This window comes from Cinclus cinclus, chromosome 9 (assembly GCF_963662255.1).
Source record: "Cinclus cinclus chromosome 9, bCinCin1.1, whole genome shotgun sequence".
Classification (NCBI taxonomy): Eukaryota; Metazoa; Chordata; class Aves; order Passeriformes; family Cinclidae; genus Cinclus; species Cinclus cinclus.
This window is the reverse complement of record NC_085054.1, coordinates 9,558,355-9,577,536: the sequence shown is the minus strand read 5'-3', so window position 1 is coordinate 9,577,536 and position 19,182 is coordinate 9,558,355. Positions and strand designations below refer to the sequence as shown.

Here is a 19,182-nt window from a genome sequence, read left to right as displayed (position 1 = left end):
GGGTAACCACCTCCATTCTTGCAGGTTAAGAGTGAATCTCTCCCTTGAATCAAGTATTCTGTTTCAGAAATAGAAAGGTTCAGGCCATTGGACAAGGACTAAATAAATAAATAAATTGTTTTGGTAGTGATTTTCAGGGTAAAAAACAAGCCACTGCATTTTACATCATAGCTCTGTTTTGGGCTTGCTTGACTGCTCACTGGGGAATGAGATTCCTAATTTATGATTCCCTTCATGTGCATGCAGCACCTTCTGTTTCTTTAAGTCTTTAAGATGTGTATATCTTGTGATCTGTTTAGGGCTATTAATGATCACATGTTCATTTGTTCTCCAGTCTGCCCTGATGGTTGAAAGCAGGACCTAATAAGATCTCTACTATCAGTTTTCTTTGCCATCCAGAATTATAATTATTTACAATGTAAATAGACTTTTTCATCTAGACTTTTTTGGAGGCACAGAGCCTTTTTAAACTTTTAAATTCGTTTATTTTGTGTATAGGAATGATTGTCTTCCATTTTGACATCAAAATGTCTTTGGAATTCTTTGTTATTCACCAAACAAATGTATTTTGATTTGGTACGACTTGAGTTAACTGTACATCTTTTGAGACTCACATAGCTATTATGGTTTGGTTATTATTGAGATGAATTTGGGTTCTGTGAAGCACATATTTACAACCTATAAAGACATTTAGCCACCAAACTTACACTGAAGTCAGTGTCTAAATTCTTTTAGATATCTGACCTGAAGATGCCCATGTGAAATACATTGGCAGTTCAGGTCTTGCACCCTGTCCTTGTTGCAATTTACAGTCAGATAGATAAATAAGTTCTTCTTTTTCCTGGCATTGGGAAGCACCCATTACTGCTGGCAGTTGTTAATTTAACCCAAACAAAAACTGCACATTATTTGCGTAATCCCATACATGTCTCAGCAGTGGCCTCAGGTTCCAGTGGTTTCAGCAAGACTTGAAAATGTCAGCATTTCACAGGTAATATTCAGTACCCTGGGACTAAATCCAGTAACTTAGTTCCCATGAATTAAGCATCACCTTTTCATGTAGCTGTTACTGGGCTGCTGTTTTAAGCACATGGCTGTTCAGTCATGTAGGAAACTTGTAGGAAGCAGAAAGGTGCAGATGCTTAACACAGTAGGTTGTAACCTGACCCTTGAGAAGGCAGTGTCACTGTGGTTTCATGCACTGTGGCAAAAAATATAAAAAATAAAACATTGTTTTCTCTTAATTTTCTTTCATTTCTTATATTTTTTATTTTTATTTCTTTATTTTTTTTCCCTAACTGGTAGTTTTGGAAAATGAGAAATGAGCTTAAAGGTACTTGGGTTCAGAAAGCAAAATGACACACAGTTCTGTTGTATGCAGAGGAGTATAACTTTGCAGTTAAATGTTTGGCAACCTGCTGCCCTCTAAAAGATCTGTATAGAAGCTGGGTTATAGTGTTACATGTAAAACACTCAGTTTTGCTAAGTCATGAATTTGAAAGTGTTCAGAAGAAATGAGCACTTAAAAAAATTAATTCTGTAGAAGAAATTGAATATCTACACCTAGTTCATACTCTTCAGTCAGTGGATGCAGGACATAAGCTAACTGAAGCTAATAAATGACATGGCTTACTAATTAAATGTACACATTTATTCATTTAGCATTACATGTTACAATGCTTCATGCATTTGTATGTTTGGCTTGGTAATCAAGTCAAATGTAAAGCTGATGTCACAGGTAGCTAAGGATGCATTGAGAGTTGGCAAATATCTCTGATTGGAGTAGAAATTAGTAATGTAAATGTTAGCAGGGAAGTGGCTTTGTCTCATTGAAAAAACGTTTTTCCATTCAATTCCACAAAGTTGTGGAAGTGTCTGTGGCTCCTACTGAAACAGGATCCTGGGAATAATTGTGCACCTAGGAAGCTGACACGAAGTTTTAATTATTCCCCAAAAACTATGCATGTATGAAACACTTGCTAAGCCTTTTCTTGGCATCATCAGCCACTGAGAGGAACCCACAGCCTTGCGTGGCATCAAGGAACTGAATCAGTTCAAATCTCAATCAAACCTTAAATCAAACCTTAAAGGGGGCAGTTATTTAAAAGTCAAACATGATCAAGACATGAGTCAAACATGATTCAAATGAGGAAAGTGGATACCTTTCTGAGCTATTTTTTCAACAGCTGAATAGCAGATTTACCATTCTGTACAGAGCTGAATAGGCAGCAGAGAAGGGGGAGGAGTGTGATGGGGTCTACTCTCTCTCAAGGAGAGCACAGACACCAACCTTACTTAATTTCTGCCTCCATTTTGCAATTGATTGTTGCAGAAATCAAAAATGCTGCATTTTGCAGTGGCATAGCTAAAATCCCAAGTTAGTATTAGGGATCTTTTGAGCTAATTAGGAATAATTTATAGAGAAATGAGAAGTAATTTTCTAAAACATTGTGTGATTTGAACTTTTTAGTTTGATAGATCTCTAGTGATTATATTTGTCATAAATGTTCTTGCTTAGCAGACTAATCTACAGTTCAGTGACTAAGGACCTTAATCTATGCTGCCTTGTTCATCTTCTTGTTCAGACAGAGCTGTCATTCTTAAATATCTTTAAATCCCTTTAGAACCCCATCAAAGTGTCTGTAACCTGCATGTTCCACCATCGTCATCTTTTCCATTTCCTTCCAAAATGAAAATTGTGTTAAGTGATACTGATCTGATACTTCCCCTGGAAAACACTAGATTTTTTTTTTTTTCCTCTAGCTTACCGTACTATAGCTCAGTGGCTGCTAAACATCACAATATAAGTTAGCTACACATACACAATCAGTGCTTCTATACTGTGTTGTATAGAAGAAAGAATTATTTCCACATGGTGACTTTGTTACACAACAGTTGGGTCTGTGACTATAACTGTGTGTCAGTGTGTATCCCTTGCTCCCTGGTTTCCTTTGGAGCTCTGTGTGTTAAGGGTAGAAGATACCTGACATCAACACCAGTTCACACTCTTGAACTGAATTCATTGTGATGGTTTTTTCTTGTATCTTTCTCTTTTTAGCTATTTGGTGTCATGTTCAGGCTTTGGTCCACTTACATTCTCAAAAAAACCTACATTCTTTTTAGTAAAATTTGTGACATTCACATGAGCCTTGCAGAATCAAGATTGTATAATATAGCCTATACAAAGCTACACAAATGCACCAACTTATATGTTTAAGAAATGATAGATGAAGCATAATTATCAGCATTTTCCTTTTCCTACAAGGAATGCATGAAAGTCATGCATTTGAAAGTCAAGTTCTAGAAATGGGTCTATTTCTGCTCTCTAATGACTAGACTGAAGAAGCAGAATCTGTTTACTAAATTCATATCAGTACTAAGTGAGTGGTGGTACAAGGACTTGAGAGGGTAGGACTTAAATTAGAAACAGTTACATGAAATGTAATGAACCACAATATGAAAATCAGTAGTGCTCCAAAGTTTACCTTGGGAGGTTAACTAGCAGTGAGGATACATTCAGCTCACATGTGAATTGTAACATTTTCTCATGGCTGTCAAGACTTGGTTAAGGTAGTACATTAGAGACTGGCCTTGAAGAAAGTTAGCAAGTCCTTTGGCAACAAAAATGATCACATACCTCTATAAACCATGGTAAGGGAAGTTGGCTAAAGGAGGTTAAAAACTAAGGATCATATAGTATTTCTCCAGTCATGAAAGGTTGATGTGAAAACAGACTGTTCTCTGTTGAGAATTAAGAGAGAAATAATGGGCTTGCATTGCAGCACAAGAATGTTAGGTTAGACATCAAGAAAAGCAAACCTTGTATAGGTTACCTTGGGGAGTTTTGACAGCTCTATCACTGCAGGTTTTTAAAATCAGGTTAAGCAGATGTGGGGGGGGGGGGGGGAGGGAGGGGGAGAGAAAAAGAGAAAAATAAAAAGTAGGTGTAGCTGATTTTTCTCCGAAAAATGGGCTTGATTTAGAGGATTTGTCAAAATTTTTTATGATTTATAAGTGCACAGTGACTTCTTGAACTGTAACTGTATCTGTCCCAGTGGGTTTGGCATTGCAAGGTTTTATAGCATCGTAGTGCCACCAGCTGTTGCTGCAGTATGGGGAGCAAGTATAGAAATCCATCTAGAGGAGTTCTCTCTGCTTTACTTGCAATGGCATTGTTGCTGTGCCTGGAAAATGAGTGAGGTTCATGTCTCAATGGTTTGCTACAGCTGGAGGCCCATTGAAATAGCATGCAATGTGGATTTACCTGCATGGGCACTGGTGGATTAGCACAGAACCACAGTATCCTGTGTATCATTGAGAGGGGAGATTAAACATGATTTCAGTCACATGAGCACAAATTCATTCAGAAACTTGTTTCAAGTAAATTCTCCTGTTTCATATGAAAGCTCTTCTGTCTTTTGCTGTGGTTTCTTTGAATTCAACTGCAGCCTGCATCTCACTAAAGTGAGGTTCACTCTGTCAGTAAGAAAACCTTACAGGAATTCTTTTGATTAAAAGGAAAAGAAAAGCAATCACTCTGTTGATGTGTTTCTATTCTTCATGGAGAGCTGATTGAATGGGTCACATCTCTACATTTTAAACCTATTTTTTTTCTGGATCTTCAGAAGAATGCCATTGGGTCCTGGTGATTTATTCCCTACGGCTTTCCCATACTTTCTCCTTGGGTGATTTCAGTTTCTGTCAAGATCACATTGCAATTTTTGTGTAAGTCATCTTTTGAATATGAATTTTCATCTTTTTTTTCTGTAAGAAAAGCTGGGATAAGGACATTCTAGTTTCCTTTAATAGCTTCACTTTATTATTTTTAATCATAGAAAACATAGTAAGATTAGAAAATCATAGAAATCATAGTAAGATTATTGCTTGTGATGGAAGTAAGAACTCTGTCATCCTTGTGGCATGCAGTAGAATCCATGGGTCTGATTCTGATGCCATGTGAGCTTTTAATTACCATTCATAAGTTTAAGTAGTTTTTGAAGATTTTTTTAAGGTCTAAATGGGGATTTAGGAACAATTTTCCAGTGTCCATCTGGGTTTTCCCTCCTTCCCACCCCTTTGGAATTTTTCATCTACCCACACTGGAAGGATTGGATTTGTTCTGTTCTGTAAAATACTACTTTTACAAAATGAACTCTATTATTTCTAGTAGAATATCTAGTAGTTTTTTTCTAGTATTATTTTCATGTTAGCATTTAAATAATGAAAGTAAAAGTGCCATTACTTATACTGGCCAGAGTAACTCCAAAACAAGATTTTTTACCTCCAACATAAGATATTCTCCATTACTGGATTTATATTGCTGTGGTTCAACTGCTTTCAATGCTAAGGACAGTGAGTCTATACACTATACAGATGTGTAGACAGACCTTAAGAATCAATGTTTCTCTCTTATTCCAATGTTTCTTGCTAATGGAGTGATTTATAGACAGCCTGCATGTGAAGACTGAGGCGTATTATAGCTCAGTAGCTGAACAGTCAGCAGCAAATTGTTGAGTTGCCTGACTGAAACCAGGCACATGAACCCAGATCTGCAGTTGATACCGTGTTTTCAGAAGTGTTCCCTGCCAGTTTGACATTCTGGTGGGTTGACCTTGGCTGGCTGCCAGGTGCCCACGGAGCCATTCTGACATCCCCCATCTTATCAGGACAGGGGCAGAAAACTGATGAAAGGCTCTTGAGTAACAAGTTATCAACACATACTTCTGGTAGTAATGGTAATTCTGTGGAAGGATGGGCTCCCTTGCAGCAAATACAAACCGATTTAGGATTGTTTTAACCAGAAACAAGGCATCACTGGCATCCTGACATAGAGTTGGGGTTTCAGGACTTCCACATTCCAGAGGCTGATTTTTGCTAAGTTAAGCTGTTCAGAAGCCAGGTTGCTGATTTTTACCTTTGTGCTTTAAACAATTATATAAGGTTCTAGTTGTGGTAAGGTTGTGTAGGGTTTTTTTTTTAATAGAAGACAGAGATCATTTTCATGCTGCTTATTTAGATCCGGATCCAAACCACCACAAAACCTGAGTATTTTAATTTATATAATGATTCAGTCTGGTTTTGGTGCTGTAGGCCATTTGCAACATACTGATCTGACAGCAAATTTTGGTTTTGACATCCACCACAGTGATATTTGAGGATTACTCATGATTTTTTACCTTGTATTTGATTTATTTTCAGAAATGTTGGGGAAAAGGGGAGTACATCATCTCAACAAATGCTTGAGGAAATTTTGGGGAAAAGTGGCAAGTTATCTAACCAGTCCCACTAAATAAATTATTATCTAAATAATATATGTACAAGATAAATAATAATAGAGAACTTTGCAGATAATGTAGTATATGCAAAAATGCAGTGTCAAATGCAGTCCTAGACATATGTTATGCTTTCCACTTTAACAAGTGTGCAAGTACTAAATGATAATGCATTTCTAAAATGGATCCCTTCATTTCCTCCAAGGAAAACACAAGTTTAAATTCAATGTACACTTTAGGGAGAATGTTTTTCTTCTCTTTGTGTCAAAGAATAAAGAGGAACTTAAATTCCCCTAATCTGACATGCAAGTCCAAAGTTCCCTCATGAAATTGCAACATTACATAAAAGATGAATGTTTTCCATGTTTATGAACTTCATTCTGTTTCGACAATGAAAAGTCTTTGTTTTAATCCCAGTTTGAGGACCATGAGAATACAAAATAATTTATATGAACCTCATTTTTTTTTAAAATCCACTAAATAAAATTGGTAGCACCTTTTTTTGGTATTGCATTGCTGAAGATTCAGAAACAAGTTGTGTTTGGGTGGACTTTACTGTTGAAGAAATCTATTGCCTTCAAAGGCCTGACAATGAGGATCATGGCCTGCAGAAGGTTTTTATGTTACTTTAATCAGCATTAATGAAGTAGGAGTTGGCCTTTAGTATTTTTATGGTGACATAATGTGATGGTAAAATAGTAACAGATATAGACGAGGAATTAAGACATCTTACTTCTTGCTCTGTCCTTAACCCAAGTGGCTTTAGGAGAACACATGTGTTTTACTTCTTCTTCATCCATCAAATTTTGAGTGTCTTAAGTTTGAGTTCTGTGAAGACAGCTTTTCACGCCCCTGGGAATAAAAGATTTCATTTAAAATCTTAATGAATTAATAAATTACTTAAATTTAATTAAATTCTCATAAACTCATTTTACACATCTGCACAGACCCACATATTTTTACTGACAAGTTCATTGCTCATGACCTGTTGCTGTGTTTAACAGTATACACTTTCTTATAAGAGGAAATAGGACTGATCTGTGGGGTTTTTTTCTGAATTGATTGTATGTGCATACTTAGAAATTGGGGGAGGGGGAAAAGGGAAAATCAACAAAACAAAGTGTGTATGCCAGTAAACCTTTTATAGGAGTGAAAAAATTACAATATCTCAACTAAACTTTTTTATTTTGCTTTGCTTTTAGGCAGCAAACCAGTAACCAGTCTTCTCCCGTGGTGCCTGATTTTCTTGACAAACAAACTGAAAAGGTACTGCTAAGTTTATACTCTAAAACAACATCCCATTATAACTTCAAATTCCTGAGTCCACAGTTCTGCAATGTGTTCGTGGCTGCTTGGCATAGCCATCTGAACATGAAACCGTTAGTGATGTTTTGAAGTCTTTGAGACAAAAGCCTGCTTGCTAAGAACTTTAGTTCTGTAGAGAGAGACAGGGAGGTACAGTGAATAAGAGAATCAAAAGGCTGGAAATTTGCTGCTGAGAATAAATGCTAGCTGCTCCCTGAGGTGATTTGTCTGTGCACTTCACTTTCTACAGATGTTAGAGACTCTTTTTTAGTAAGGACCTGAGGTTCTTTGGTAGCACTTTGATATCCTGCTCGAATTCAATATGTGAAATGGAGGAGTCGCTCTGTGACTTGGAGCACAGCATAGTCTTTGAAGTCTGATCCAATTTTTGCTGCTTACCATTTGATGTTGAAAGGATGAAATGGAGAAAATGTACAGTTTTTGCCAGTAACTCTGCTGAGCATATGTAAGATTAAAAAAACAAAATCCCTTGGATGATGTACTTAGAAATGTTAAGCAGATTAATACCTTCCTATAGCTTTTTTCTAAAGATACAAATTAACTATGAGAGGAAATCAGCATACAGTGCATGCTATGATTTAACTGCATGAGGAAAGGGGATAAATAAGTTAAATGGAAAAAAGTAAATAGATGTTTGTGACATGGGTGCTAAGTTGGTGTTGCTGAAAGCCACAAGAATCTTGTGTAACTTAAATCTAGCGTTAGATGTTTTAGAGAGTCTTGGAAAATAACAAGTTTCTTTCCATGAGATCACAGCTGTAAGTTATCATGAGCAAGTGAAATCAATGCATTTCTTATGTGCCTAAACCAGCATTCTTTATTCCAGAATAATTTGGATGAGATTTCTGCTTCTCCATTTATTCTAAAACATTCGTTTGAAACGAATCATTCACAATCAATTAGCCAACCCCAGACAGCTGCAGACCATCAGTTGTCAAGTCTCTTGACATCCCATGAAAAAGGAGGTAAGATATGTAATACAGTAGCAGAGATATTTTGTTTACTGCTTACATGTTGCCAGCGTGTAACTTTCTTTATGTATTGATGAGATCATTCAACAATCCTTTCAAATGCAGGAAACAGAATGGAAAAAACTTCCTTCTACACATTTTCACTCTGGAAATATGAAAAAACCTTTAAGTATCTATATTACAGAGGCAAAAGTAAAATTATTTTTAAAATACACCTCCTATTAAAAGTGTCATTACTAATCTCAGAATACGCTTTTAATGAAATCAAATCTCCCCTCAAGAGCTTCAGCTTTCCTTTGCCTTCCAACCTCAGAAGTCAAAGACAATTACGAAATCTTGTGTTTGGCAGAATGAAAGATGGCTAGTTTGTTTACACACACAAAGAGTCAGTCAGCAACACAGGTACATCTGCAGTAGTTCTACCATCTATGCAGTGCATTTTAAAATTTTATTTGCTGTTATGTTATTTTTGCCAAGTTCATCAAGAGTTAAAAAACTTAAAGTAAAGCAATTGGCTTTTTTTGAGTTTTACCTGGTTTATCTTTGGATATTCCAGGAAATCGTTACTATCAGAATACTTTTATCATGGAATTTTGTAATCATCCTGTCTTTGCAAATCCATGAATACAGACTTTATTACTAGACTGTCAAGTAACTTTGACAATTTAAGATTAAGTAGGTTGATAATGTGATATCTTTAACCAGAGCTAAAATGTATATGATAGTTAATTAATTTCCAGATTAATACTGAAAATTAATTGTTTATAATGTTGTGCTATTAACATTAATATTTATTTATTTAATGGGACACCTTTCATCTTGTCAGTCTACAAATATTTCTGTGAATAATTAAGCCCTAATCCTGAAATTTATGTGGTTAAATTTTACTGAATCCAGTAAAACAGTTTAGAATGTAAAGGTAAGAAGATAGGTATTTATAGGAAGATTGTTCTGTTACAGGAAATAATGCAAATTCAATGTTTTTCCTCTTTTAAGCAGGCATCTTGTCCTTTCCATGCTAAAAAGAGAATAGTATTTAAATAGAGCAGATTGAGAAGCCCATTTTTCCCTCTTCATGCATTTCAGTCCATATGGGTTTTGAATCCATAGTGTGGAACTGCAGGGGAAGTTTGCATTACTATTTTAAATTATTGCATGTTACACAATAAACCTGTCAAACAGAAATATCTTCATTGCAGCAAATCCTCTTGAGGAAAGCAGTCAGGGCCCAAATCCATCATCTTTACTCTAACTGCATATTGTATGTTACCCTGCAACTGGTCTCCTTGAAATCAAAGACCTTGTGTCTGAGGTAAAACAATCAGAGTAAAACTGGCAGGATTACACCCTTAGCAAACATGATTCAGAGCCATTACCCAGTAATTTAGAGCATCTTCAATAATGTGAAGTGATAGAAGAATAAAATTTGAAGAGGAGATAAATGCAGCATTGATCTGAACTATTGAAGAGACATTTATGTTTAAATGAATAAGCATGCAAATGCAGAGAAGTAAGGAGTTTCCTAGTTAAGCATGAAAATATTCAGATAGGTGATCATATAAAACACACTTCAATGAGTAACTATTGAGGAAGTAACCCTGGTGAAGAATAATAACTTCTTTGGGTGCTTTTAAAAGCACGGCTTGCATTCAAAGATGCAGATGCTTTCACCTGGTGCTCAGTCTGTATTCAGCTTAAATGTATAAAGTACACTTTAAAGCAGATGGTATTCTTACACCTACTGTGAATAACAAATGAAATAGGAAATATCTCTTTGGAATAAGAAAGCACCTATAAAAATGTATGCTTTACAATGTAGGGTGATACTACATAAGCCGTTCACACTAAAAAAGCTGCCCACTAGGTGGTCCAAACAATGCAAAGGTTGATATTTTTCATAGTGAAACATTATTCTGCAGTGTTAGAGACTGATTTTTAATTCTCTGCAAGTTACATTACAGACAACACTAGTCTGTCAGCTTGCTGGTGCTTGGACCTGAAAATACAGAGGGCAGTGGGGAAGGGAATGTGGCTGGTTTCTGCACTGGTCCATGACCCAGTTATGAAGCAGTGTTGGTGTTTGCTTAAGGAGGAAGTCTATATGCAGGTTTAAGCACAAAAGGAAGGACAGGCTACTTATTTGTCTTGAGGCTTTAGTAGGTGAGACTCTAGTTCGGTCAAGAGAGGACAGGACACAAAAGGACAAAATGGTTGATAAGAGTTTGTGTGTTTCTGTATTAATCGAGCAGTCTGTGCTCTCACGTCTTGTTACCTGGCTGTCTAATAGCACAGCCTGCATGGTCTTAATAACAGATTGGCAAAGGAAGAATAGAGAAGGAAATATCCACGAAAGTCATGCAAAGACTATACTCTGTAATTAATACAGAAACAAAATCCTCTTTTTCACATCAAAAGCCTTCTCACTGGGTCACAGAAAGACTGAGCAGTATGGCCAAACTGCAAGCACAGCAAGTGCATACATGTGCTATGGTTGTATGGAGTCACAGGGGGGGCTTTTACACTGAACAGACATTCCCCTGCACTGTGCTCTGCCACAGCACTGGGGCAAGACCAATAACAATGCCAAGAATTGCCTCCAGCGTCTCTGCTGTGACACGGTGCCTGGGCAGAGTCCAGTCATTAGGAACAATTAAGCCAGAAGTTAATTATTCCAGTCACAATAAAATAGTACTGAAGGAATCAAAATAATATAGTCTCCAGAGACCAAGTAATGGTATTCCTATAGATGAGATAGTGAGAATGTTTGAAATTATTAATGAAAAGTGAGTGCTTCATAGGGAATTGACAGATGTAACTTTGCTTCAAAGGTAAATGTGACAGATTTTCTGGGATGCAAAGGAAATACACTTGCAAAAGGAAAGCTAATAGTATCTCTGCATTGACCAAATGGTGACATAATTTTTTATGCTTAGCACAGACATTTTGAGCAACTGAGAAAATAGACAGTCTCTGGCCATGGGCATTGTCTCATGGGAGAGCAATGTGACTTAAGGATATGTTCAGTTGGTGCCTTGCACCCCACACTGCAATGCTGAAACTCTGTGAAAGGTAGAGAAATTTGCCAGGATTCTGTGAGATGTGGAAGTATAACCTTCAGTGTCATCTATAGCCACAGTCTGAGGCAGTGAATAGTCCATTTCAGTATAGCCTTTGATTTTAGATTCTTTAATCTTTTATCTTTTCAAAACTAGTGGAAATTAGGACTTGGCATGTTTCAAGCTGGAGTCCCATTAGTCAGTGACCCATTTTTAATGTTTTTCTTGCAATATGTATTTTTTTTTATAATGATAATTATTTCTCTTTCTTTCTTAAGGGAAGAAAGATGGGATTTGGTGAATGTAGCTGTTCTGGGTTTGGAGAAATGTATGAAATCACTGAATTTTGTACTGATGGAGGGCAAGCACATAATTAAATATGTCAAGTTACTGTTTGATGGGGAGGAAGGCTATTGCCCACCTGAGAAAGTACTGTGGACAAGTTTTAATAGGGGCACTGTGGGCATGGGAAACATTATTCCCAAAATGTTACTCTGTGGTTGTCATCACACAGATGATATTTACAGGTTCATCACCCTAAGCAGGAAATTTATAATAATGATGACTTCATTAAAAGTTAGGACTGAACTCCAGTTTTAAAGAAGTGATCCAACTTTAATGCTAAGAAGCATGATCATGTTAAAATACCCAAGCCAAAAAAAAAAAAAAAAAACTGAAACAGTGGCTTGGATATTTGGTCTTTGCTTCAGACTACAGTTTTCTTTGTGCCAGACTTTGATATTGAAAATATTTTAAACTGCCTCAATCTAAAGTACAGTCTTAATTCAATGTCTTCTGCTTGCAAGTGAAAGGTGCTTAAATATGGAGAAGTATGTTACACTACATGGTAGTTTAACATTGTAGTATAGTTCTAACTCTGATCTCATTTTATTCCTATTTTTACATTTTTTGAAAAAAGTTAATGGCTATGGCAAAGCAATAATCAGTAGTGACTTGGAAATAGGGGCACTTTTTATCCTTGGATTCACAGAAATTCAATATCCCAGAATGACTGTAATAGGTATTATAGTAAAGAACAGGCAGTATCTCACATAAAATGTAGTGTCAAGATCTGGGTGCCTTGTAACCAAAGATGCCACTTCACTTTGTGCAAGTAGAGAGAGATTAATCCAAGCCTTTCACCTGTTTATGTAACTCAGCTTCCTGTTTGATTTCATTATAACAAACCTTCCTTTCTAAGTAAAAGCAAAACCAGCGTTCCATGATGAAGTGTGAAATACTGCATGGACTTCTGACTAATTGTCACAGGTAGATGGCATATACTGACACATGAATGCCACTGATTTCAGAATCTTATCATTGAGGAATTTAAAGGAAAGAATTTGTAATCTATGTAGAACTACTTTTGGTTGTTTAAACAGGAGTTTGGTTTCATCATTTTTAAGCTCTCCACTGAGACTAATTTTACACTGAGGGAATATAAATCATTAAAAACTAGACTTTAGTCAGCAAAATCATAACAGTGAGCGGTCTGGTCTCTTGGTTAAGAAAAACTGGCATGAAAAGTTTTACATATCTGAGGTTCAGAGGAGTTTGGATCAGAATATTTGGTTTTGTTTCATGTAATTTTTTTGAGTGGGTCAGGTTTGAGTTGGTCATTCTTTTGCAAATAAAATAGCATGATCACATAGTTTGACTGTTACAAGAAAGTCTATAAAGCCAAGATAGTGTTACATAGTATGATCTGATTGTGCTGGGCATGCTGTAGCTCTGTGTGAGGCCTGTGAGATCTCCATAGTGCTTTCCTACAACATACCACACTGTATTCAGTAATTACTATTGGCCATGTTGCAGCTGAAGGCTCCAGCAGAGGAGTTACTGATGTGGTATGTTGTATTATGAATTTCCAATGAAAAGATCCTGCTAGTGTTCTGTGGCTTTTGAAGCAAAATCTGACTGGGCATGTGCAGGAGAAAAAGTAGCTTCTTTTTATTTTTTCTTGAAAGAGTATCACTGGATTACTGATCTCATCACACCTGAGATAAATGGTTTGGGTTTAGTAAATGGAAATCATGTTTCCAGATTCATTTTATCTTGCAAATGTATAAGTAAAAACCCTCACAGGAAAATATTTTTAGGATGTCTCTTGAGAAAATAAGCTGGTAATAAATCTGTCTCAAAGCAATCATTACTGTTAAGAACTGCCTGGATGGCTGGGCTCAGAGAGTAGAGGAGAATGGTGCTGCACCCACTTTGTGTCCAGTCCCCCATGGATAAGCGTTGGGTCCAGTTCTGTTAAATATCTTTATTGAAGATCTAGAAGAGGGTATGGAGTCTACTGTGAGCAAATTTGCAGGCAACTCCAAGTTTAGTCAGTGTCAATCTGCTGGAGGGTAGGAAAGCCCTGCAGAGGGACCTGGGCAGGCTGGATCAATGGGTCAGACCAAGAGCCATGAGGTTCAACATGACCAAGTGCTGGGTCCTGCATGTTGGCCACAACAGCCCCATGCTGTGCTACAGGCTGGGGGCAGAGTGGCTGGCAAGTGGTGCAGTGGGCAAGGACCTGGGGGTGCTGGTTGACAGCAGCTGAACACGAGCCAGTGCGTGCCCAGATAGCCAAGAAAGCCAATGGCATCCTGGCCTGGATCAGCAGTAGTGTGACCAACAGGGCCAGGACAATGACTGTCCCCCTGTACTCAGCTCTGCTGAGGTCACACCTCAAGTGCTGCGTGCAGTTCTGGGCCCCTCAGTTCAGAAAGGACACTGAGGTGCTGGAATAGGTCCAGAGAAGGGCAATGAAGCTGGTGAAGGGTGTGGAGCACAATTCCTGTGAGGAGCAGCTGAGAGAGCAGGAGGTGTTTAGCCTGAAGGAGAACTCAGGGGGACCTTTTCACTCTCTACAACTCACTGGAAGGAGGGTGTAGCCAGGTGGGGGTCAGCCTCTTCTCCCAGGTAAACAGTGACAGGACAAGAGATCACAGTTTTAAGCTGTGCCATTGAAGGTTTACATTGGACATTAAGAAGAATTTCTTCAGAGAAAGGCTGAAACACTGGAATGAACTGCCCAGGGAGGTGGTGGAGTCACTGTCCCTGGAGGTGTTTAAGGAAAGACTGAACGTGGGACTCAGTGCCATGGTCTAGTTGACAAGGTTCACTCATAGGTTGGACTCAATGATCTCAGAAGTCTTTTCCAACCTAGCTGATTCTGTGATTCTATTCATATCATTATAGGAAAGGATAATCACCCTTCTAGGCTTGCAAGGCTGCATAGTTATGCAGATGGATGCTTTTGGTAGGCCTGGTACTATGTGTTGCATTGCACATGGTGGGACCCTGCAGGAGCCCCACAGGAGGAACCAGCACCTCCTGCCCTGTGGAAACCCTTAATTTTCACTTTTTGGAATTGTGCAGGAACCTTTCAGCTTCACTAGCCATTAGGGTGAGAAACAGTACCTCATTTTCAGGATTTAAGTGCTTTACCATATAATTCAGTGTGAATTTAGAAAATCTGACTGCAAACATAAGTGACATTGGTTGCACTTCTCTCAGCCTTAAGTAAATTTTTCTACTGAGACTTGCAGTGACCATGTTAGCATTCTGAACAGATTCACCCATTGATGGTTTCTGTTAAATCTTTTGCTACTCTACAATGGCATGATGTGCAGCCTGAATTTTGCCAAGTATCAGACCAACAAATCTGAAAAGAAATAGGACTGTTCATAAATTTTTCTTTATTGCACAGCTTCTTAATTGTTTTTTTCCCCTCCAAAAGGCAAAGGCACAAACAGTGGCAAGTGATAAATACAAGCTTTGATTTGTTAAACACATGTTAGCTCTATGTTTAGCCCTAGGCAGTGAATTTCATTACAGGCTAGTTTACTTCTGGATTGGTTATTGTGATTGCTTCCAATGTGAAAAGATTTGACCTGCAGCCATGACTGATTAGTATCAGAGGTGAGAGATAAAATAAGATGCAAGTAAACTGCACAGATAAATTGCAATAGGGTTCTCCAGAAACAACTCGGTATTTGTTCTACAAGTTGAAATTCAGCTTGTAATGACTGCATTGCAATAAAAATAGATTGCAGAACTCTCTCATTGAAATATCAAAAAATATAGTAAGAAATCCAATAAATTTAATTAAGTTGATTAATAAATACATTAATAATAATGCTGTGCCAAAACCCGGTAGGTTTTAATGAAGGTTCAGTTTCTCCTCTTAACATGTAATGTCCACTGATCCAAGCTGCTGCTCATCTGCTCCTTGTCCTCATTTTCTATCCACAACATACAGGCTTGTTTGAAAATTCTTTTCACTGTATCTTGTTGGCAGTTAAGTTTTTAGTCATGAAGCACTTCACTGTCCTGTTGTTATTGTTTGAAAATTCTTTTAAGTAGTCTCTATCAGCCTTATTTTTGTTTTTTTTGCCACAGTTACTAGTGCTCTGAATCATCAGCATATCTCGGATGACTGATGTACTCTGGCATATAGTGTGGTTCCTAATTTATTACTCTTCTGTATCTAAAACAATCCCACCATTTCATTTAAGTAAACTTTGTTAGAGTAAGTACAGAAGGTACAGAGCTTTGAGAGTGCATACAAAGCAAAAATAACTGTAATAATATTGTAACAATAGCTTTTTTTAAACTTTTTCTTATAATCAGAAAACTTAAGATAATTTCTTTATTTCTGGGTAATTTGTAAGAAAAAGGCTAAGACCATTAATTGTTTGCTTTTATAGAACTATGATTTAATGTGCTAGCTGTATGTTACCAAACAATTTTTCGGTGTTTGCTGCAGTTTAAAAATCTGAATTCACTCTGATTAATTCCCTGCAGCTGAGTAGTAGTAGCTAGATTTCAGAACATCTTTCTAGAAGACAATGTATTCTTTCACACATTTTTTTATAGTTCTTTATAGATAGCATGAAGAGATCACATTCTGGTAAAAGCAGTAACATAATTAATGGGTTGTTGCAGAATGTTACGAGGTGTGTGGGATGGTTCAGACCGTATCATAGCAAGTTAACTTCTTACATATTTTGTATGGGTTTGGATTTTTTTCCTCTCTTCTAAATTTGACTACTTATTCTAGTGGATTGTGATTAGGTGCCAAAAATCATATACATGATGACAGATAATTTGCATGGTTGATCAATGCAAATTAAAAAAAATCTGAAATATCTCTGACAAATAAAGGATAGATACTGAGGACAAAATGTCTGCAACCACATATGTGAAGATGTAGATACTACTGGTTACTCACAGATACAGTTTGATAAATAGGTATTCCATTCACTAAGTTATGAACTGCTTCTGAGGCATTTGGGTGGGAAAAAATTGCCTTACATGACTTACTCATTAGCTCTGCTCATGACAATGATTGTATTACTTGGCTGTCCATCATTACTTCTCTCAACTCACTGGAAATATTTTGTATTTCAGTTCTCTCATGGATAGCCTCAGATGACTGTAATTATTAAGCTGAGTATAGCAATAGCCAATACTAGTTTGTCGCAGTAATTGTGAGCTTGCAGAACTCCCTTCTGACCCCAGGCAAGGATAATCTTTCATGAGGATCTTCCTTGCCTGTGGAGAGAATTACAGGAAGAATTTGTTGTGTTCAAGTGTTGGCAGTACAGCAGAAAAATAATGCCACACTTGCACCTTCCCTGCTTTTAACACCTTCCCCCAAGGGAAAATCAGAATACCAAAATCACAGGAAGTATCATGGGGAAAAGGAGCTGCTTTCCTCTGTGTGGTCAGGCAGGCAACAAGCATATCTTAGCCATAACACAACATGTATAAAAGAAGAGTTTTATGAATTTTAATATATCGTTTTCTAAAAATATCTCAGTACCTGTTCTTTGTCTTTAAGGTTTGTCCTGCCTTGTACATGTGAAAACATAGGCAATGAGCAATGTGAGAAGGCAAGAAGCACAACTTAGTCACTACTAAGTATTGCCTCTTGCTTGTCAGGTTGGTCTGCCCTACCAGGCTAAGTCTGACAGGGAGAATGCAGACATGACTAACAAGCTGAATAGCAGCAAGAATACCCATGAAGATTTGATCATCCTTAATATGTCCTTCTTCATCTGACTGCCTTGCGCTTTGCTGGGAATCAAATGTAGACAATGCATGTGGTTGGAAATCTGTACCGGCTCTTTACCTTCAGTTGCAGCTAGTTTTTGTCCTTGTATGCTAGGAGGAACAGCTTAGATTCTTTGTCTGTGGCTTTGTGAGTGTAGTGCTGTTCTTGGGACTCCATCTCACCAGTGTGCTTATGTTGCTTCCTGCACACACAAAAGTTACATTCAAAATATTACATTGTTCCAGCCTCTTTTTGTAGGACTGGGATTTGCAAACGCCAAAAAAGCCCTGCAGCAAAGTGGTGTAATTGTTTTTTCTACATTCTTTTAATACTGTTCTTTACTGCATATTCTTAGTCACGATGAAGAGCATGACTATCAAATGAATAACAGCAAGCTTGTCTGTTTTAAAAGGCTTATTTAAAAAAAAAAACTAAGTTTGCTGCAGCTCTAAAAAAAACAGAACTAATTTTAGTAGCAGCATAGATAGTTATAGTTCAAAAAATTAAGAACAACTAGGTGCTATAGTTAAAAATTGGTAAAAGAGATACTTTCTAACAAAAGTCTTTGACTCTGATTTGTTTTCAGAGACAGGTGAATATATGTATGGAGGAATATATATGGAATATATATATTCAGGTCTGCATACTGTCTCACATAATGTCCCAAAAGGGCACACAGGAGCAAGCTTCCAGTTTGGGCTAACCCCTCATATTTTGTTCGTCAGACTTCGAGACCAAGTGATATCAATTTCTTTAATCTCTTGTTGTCCATGTGTTTCCAATTAATATTTCATTCATAAGAAACTGATAAATTGGAAGTCCTTAATCTCCTCACAAGGATTTGCCCATTGCAGTGGTATTCAGAACAGCTGTAAGTTCAAGTCTATAGTATATATCAGTTTTCTGTCTGCATATCCAGACTCGTGCTTTGTGCCTTTTGATCATTGATTTAGGGCCCAAGAAGGGTAAATTCTTCAGCTTCATATCTAAAGGAGCTTAACTTCTTTAGAAAAATGGAATTTTACATAACTATATTTAGAAACTCTTATTTGTAAACTGTAGTCTGCTTTAAAACATTTTCTGGGAAGAACATAGTCATTAGACAGCCACAGGCAGGCATGTCTCAGGGCATTGCAAATGAATTAGGATTTTCATTATTGTCTTTCAACATCAGAAGCAACTTACAAACTAAACCTTTCAAAATCAGAGATTGCCTACATGGTAGTAGCGTGCCACATAAGCTAATCATTGACACATATTGAAGAAAATCACTGCTCATTCACAGAACTCCCTCTTCTTGTCCCACCCACAAAATAAACATGCACAGTCAGAAAGCGTCTGCCAATTTTCTGCTTAAATTCTGTAACTTGTTTGTGGAATTGTAGTCACTTGTGGTGTGACTTGCAAGGGAAAAAAAAAAGAGGGAAAAAAAATAAACCAATCTGAACTTCTTTTTTAAAGCGATTATAACAGTAGGGCATAAAAAGCTGACCATGCATGATTAA

General features: G+C 37.2%; 1 protein-coding gene across 1 annotated transcript in view; it reads left to right on the top strand.

Moving 5' to 3' along the window:
* Positions 1-19,182, top strand: part of MYO3B (myosin IIIB) — a 171,492-nt gene that overhangs the window by 120,404 nt on the left and 31,906 nt on the right. The window contains exons 32-33 of the mRNA XM_062498577.1: positions 7,475-7,538; positions 8,425-8,563. Of these exons, the coding sequence (XP_062354561.1) occupies positions 7,475-7,538; positions 8,425-8,563 (203 nt within the window). The remainder of the gene's footprint in view (positions 1-7,474; positions 7,539-8,424; positions 8,564-19,182) is intronic.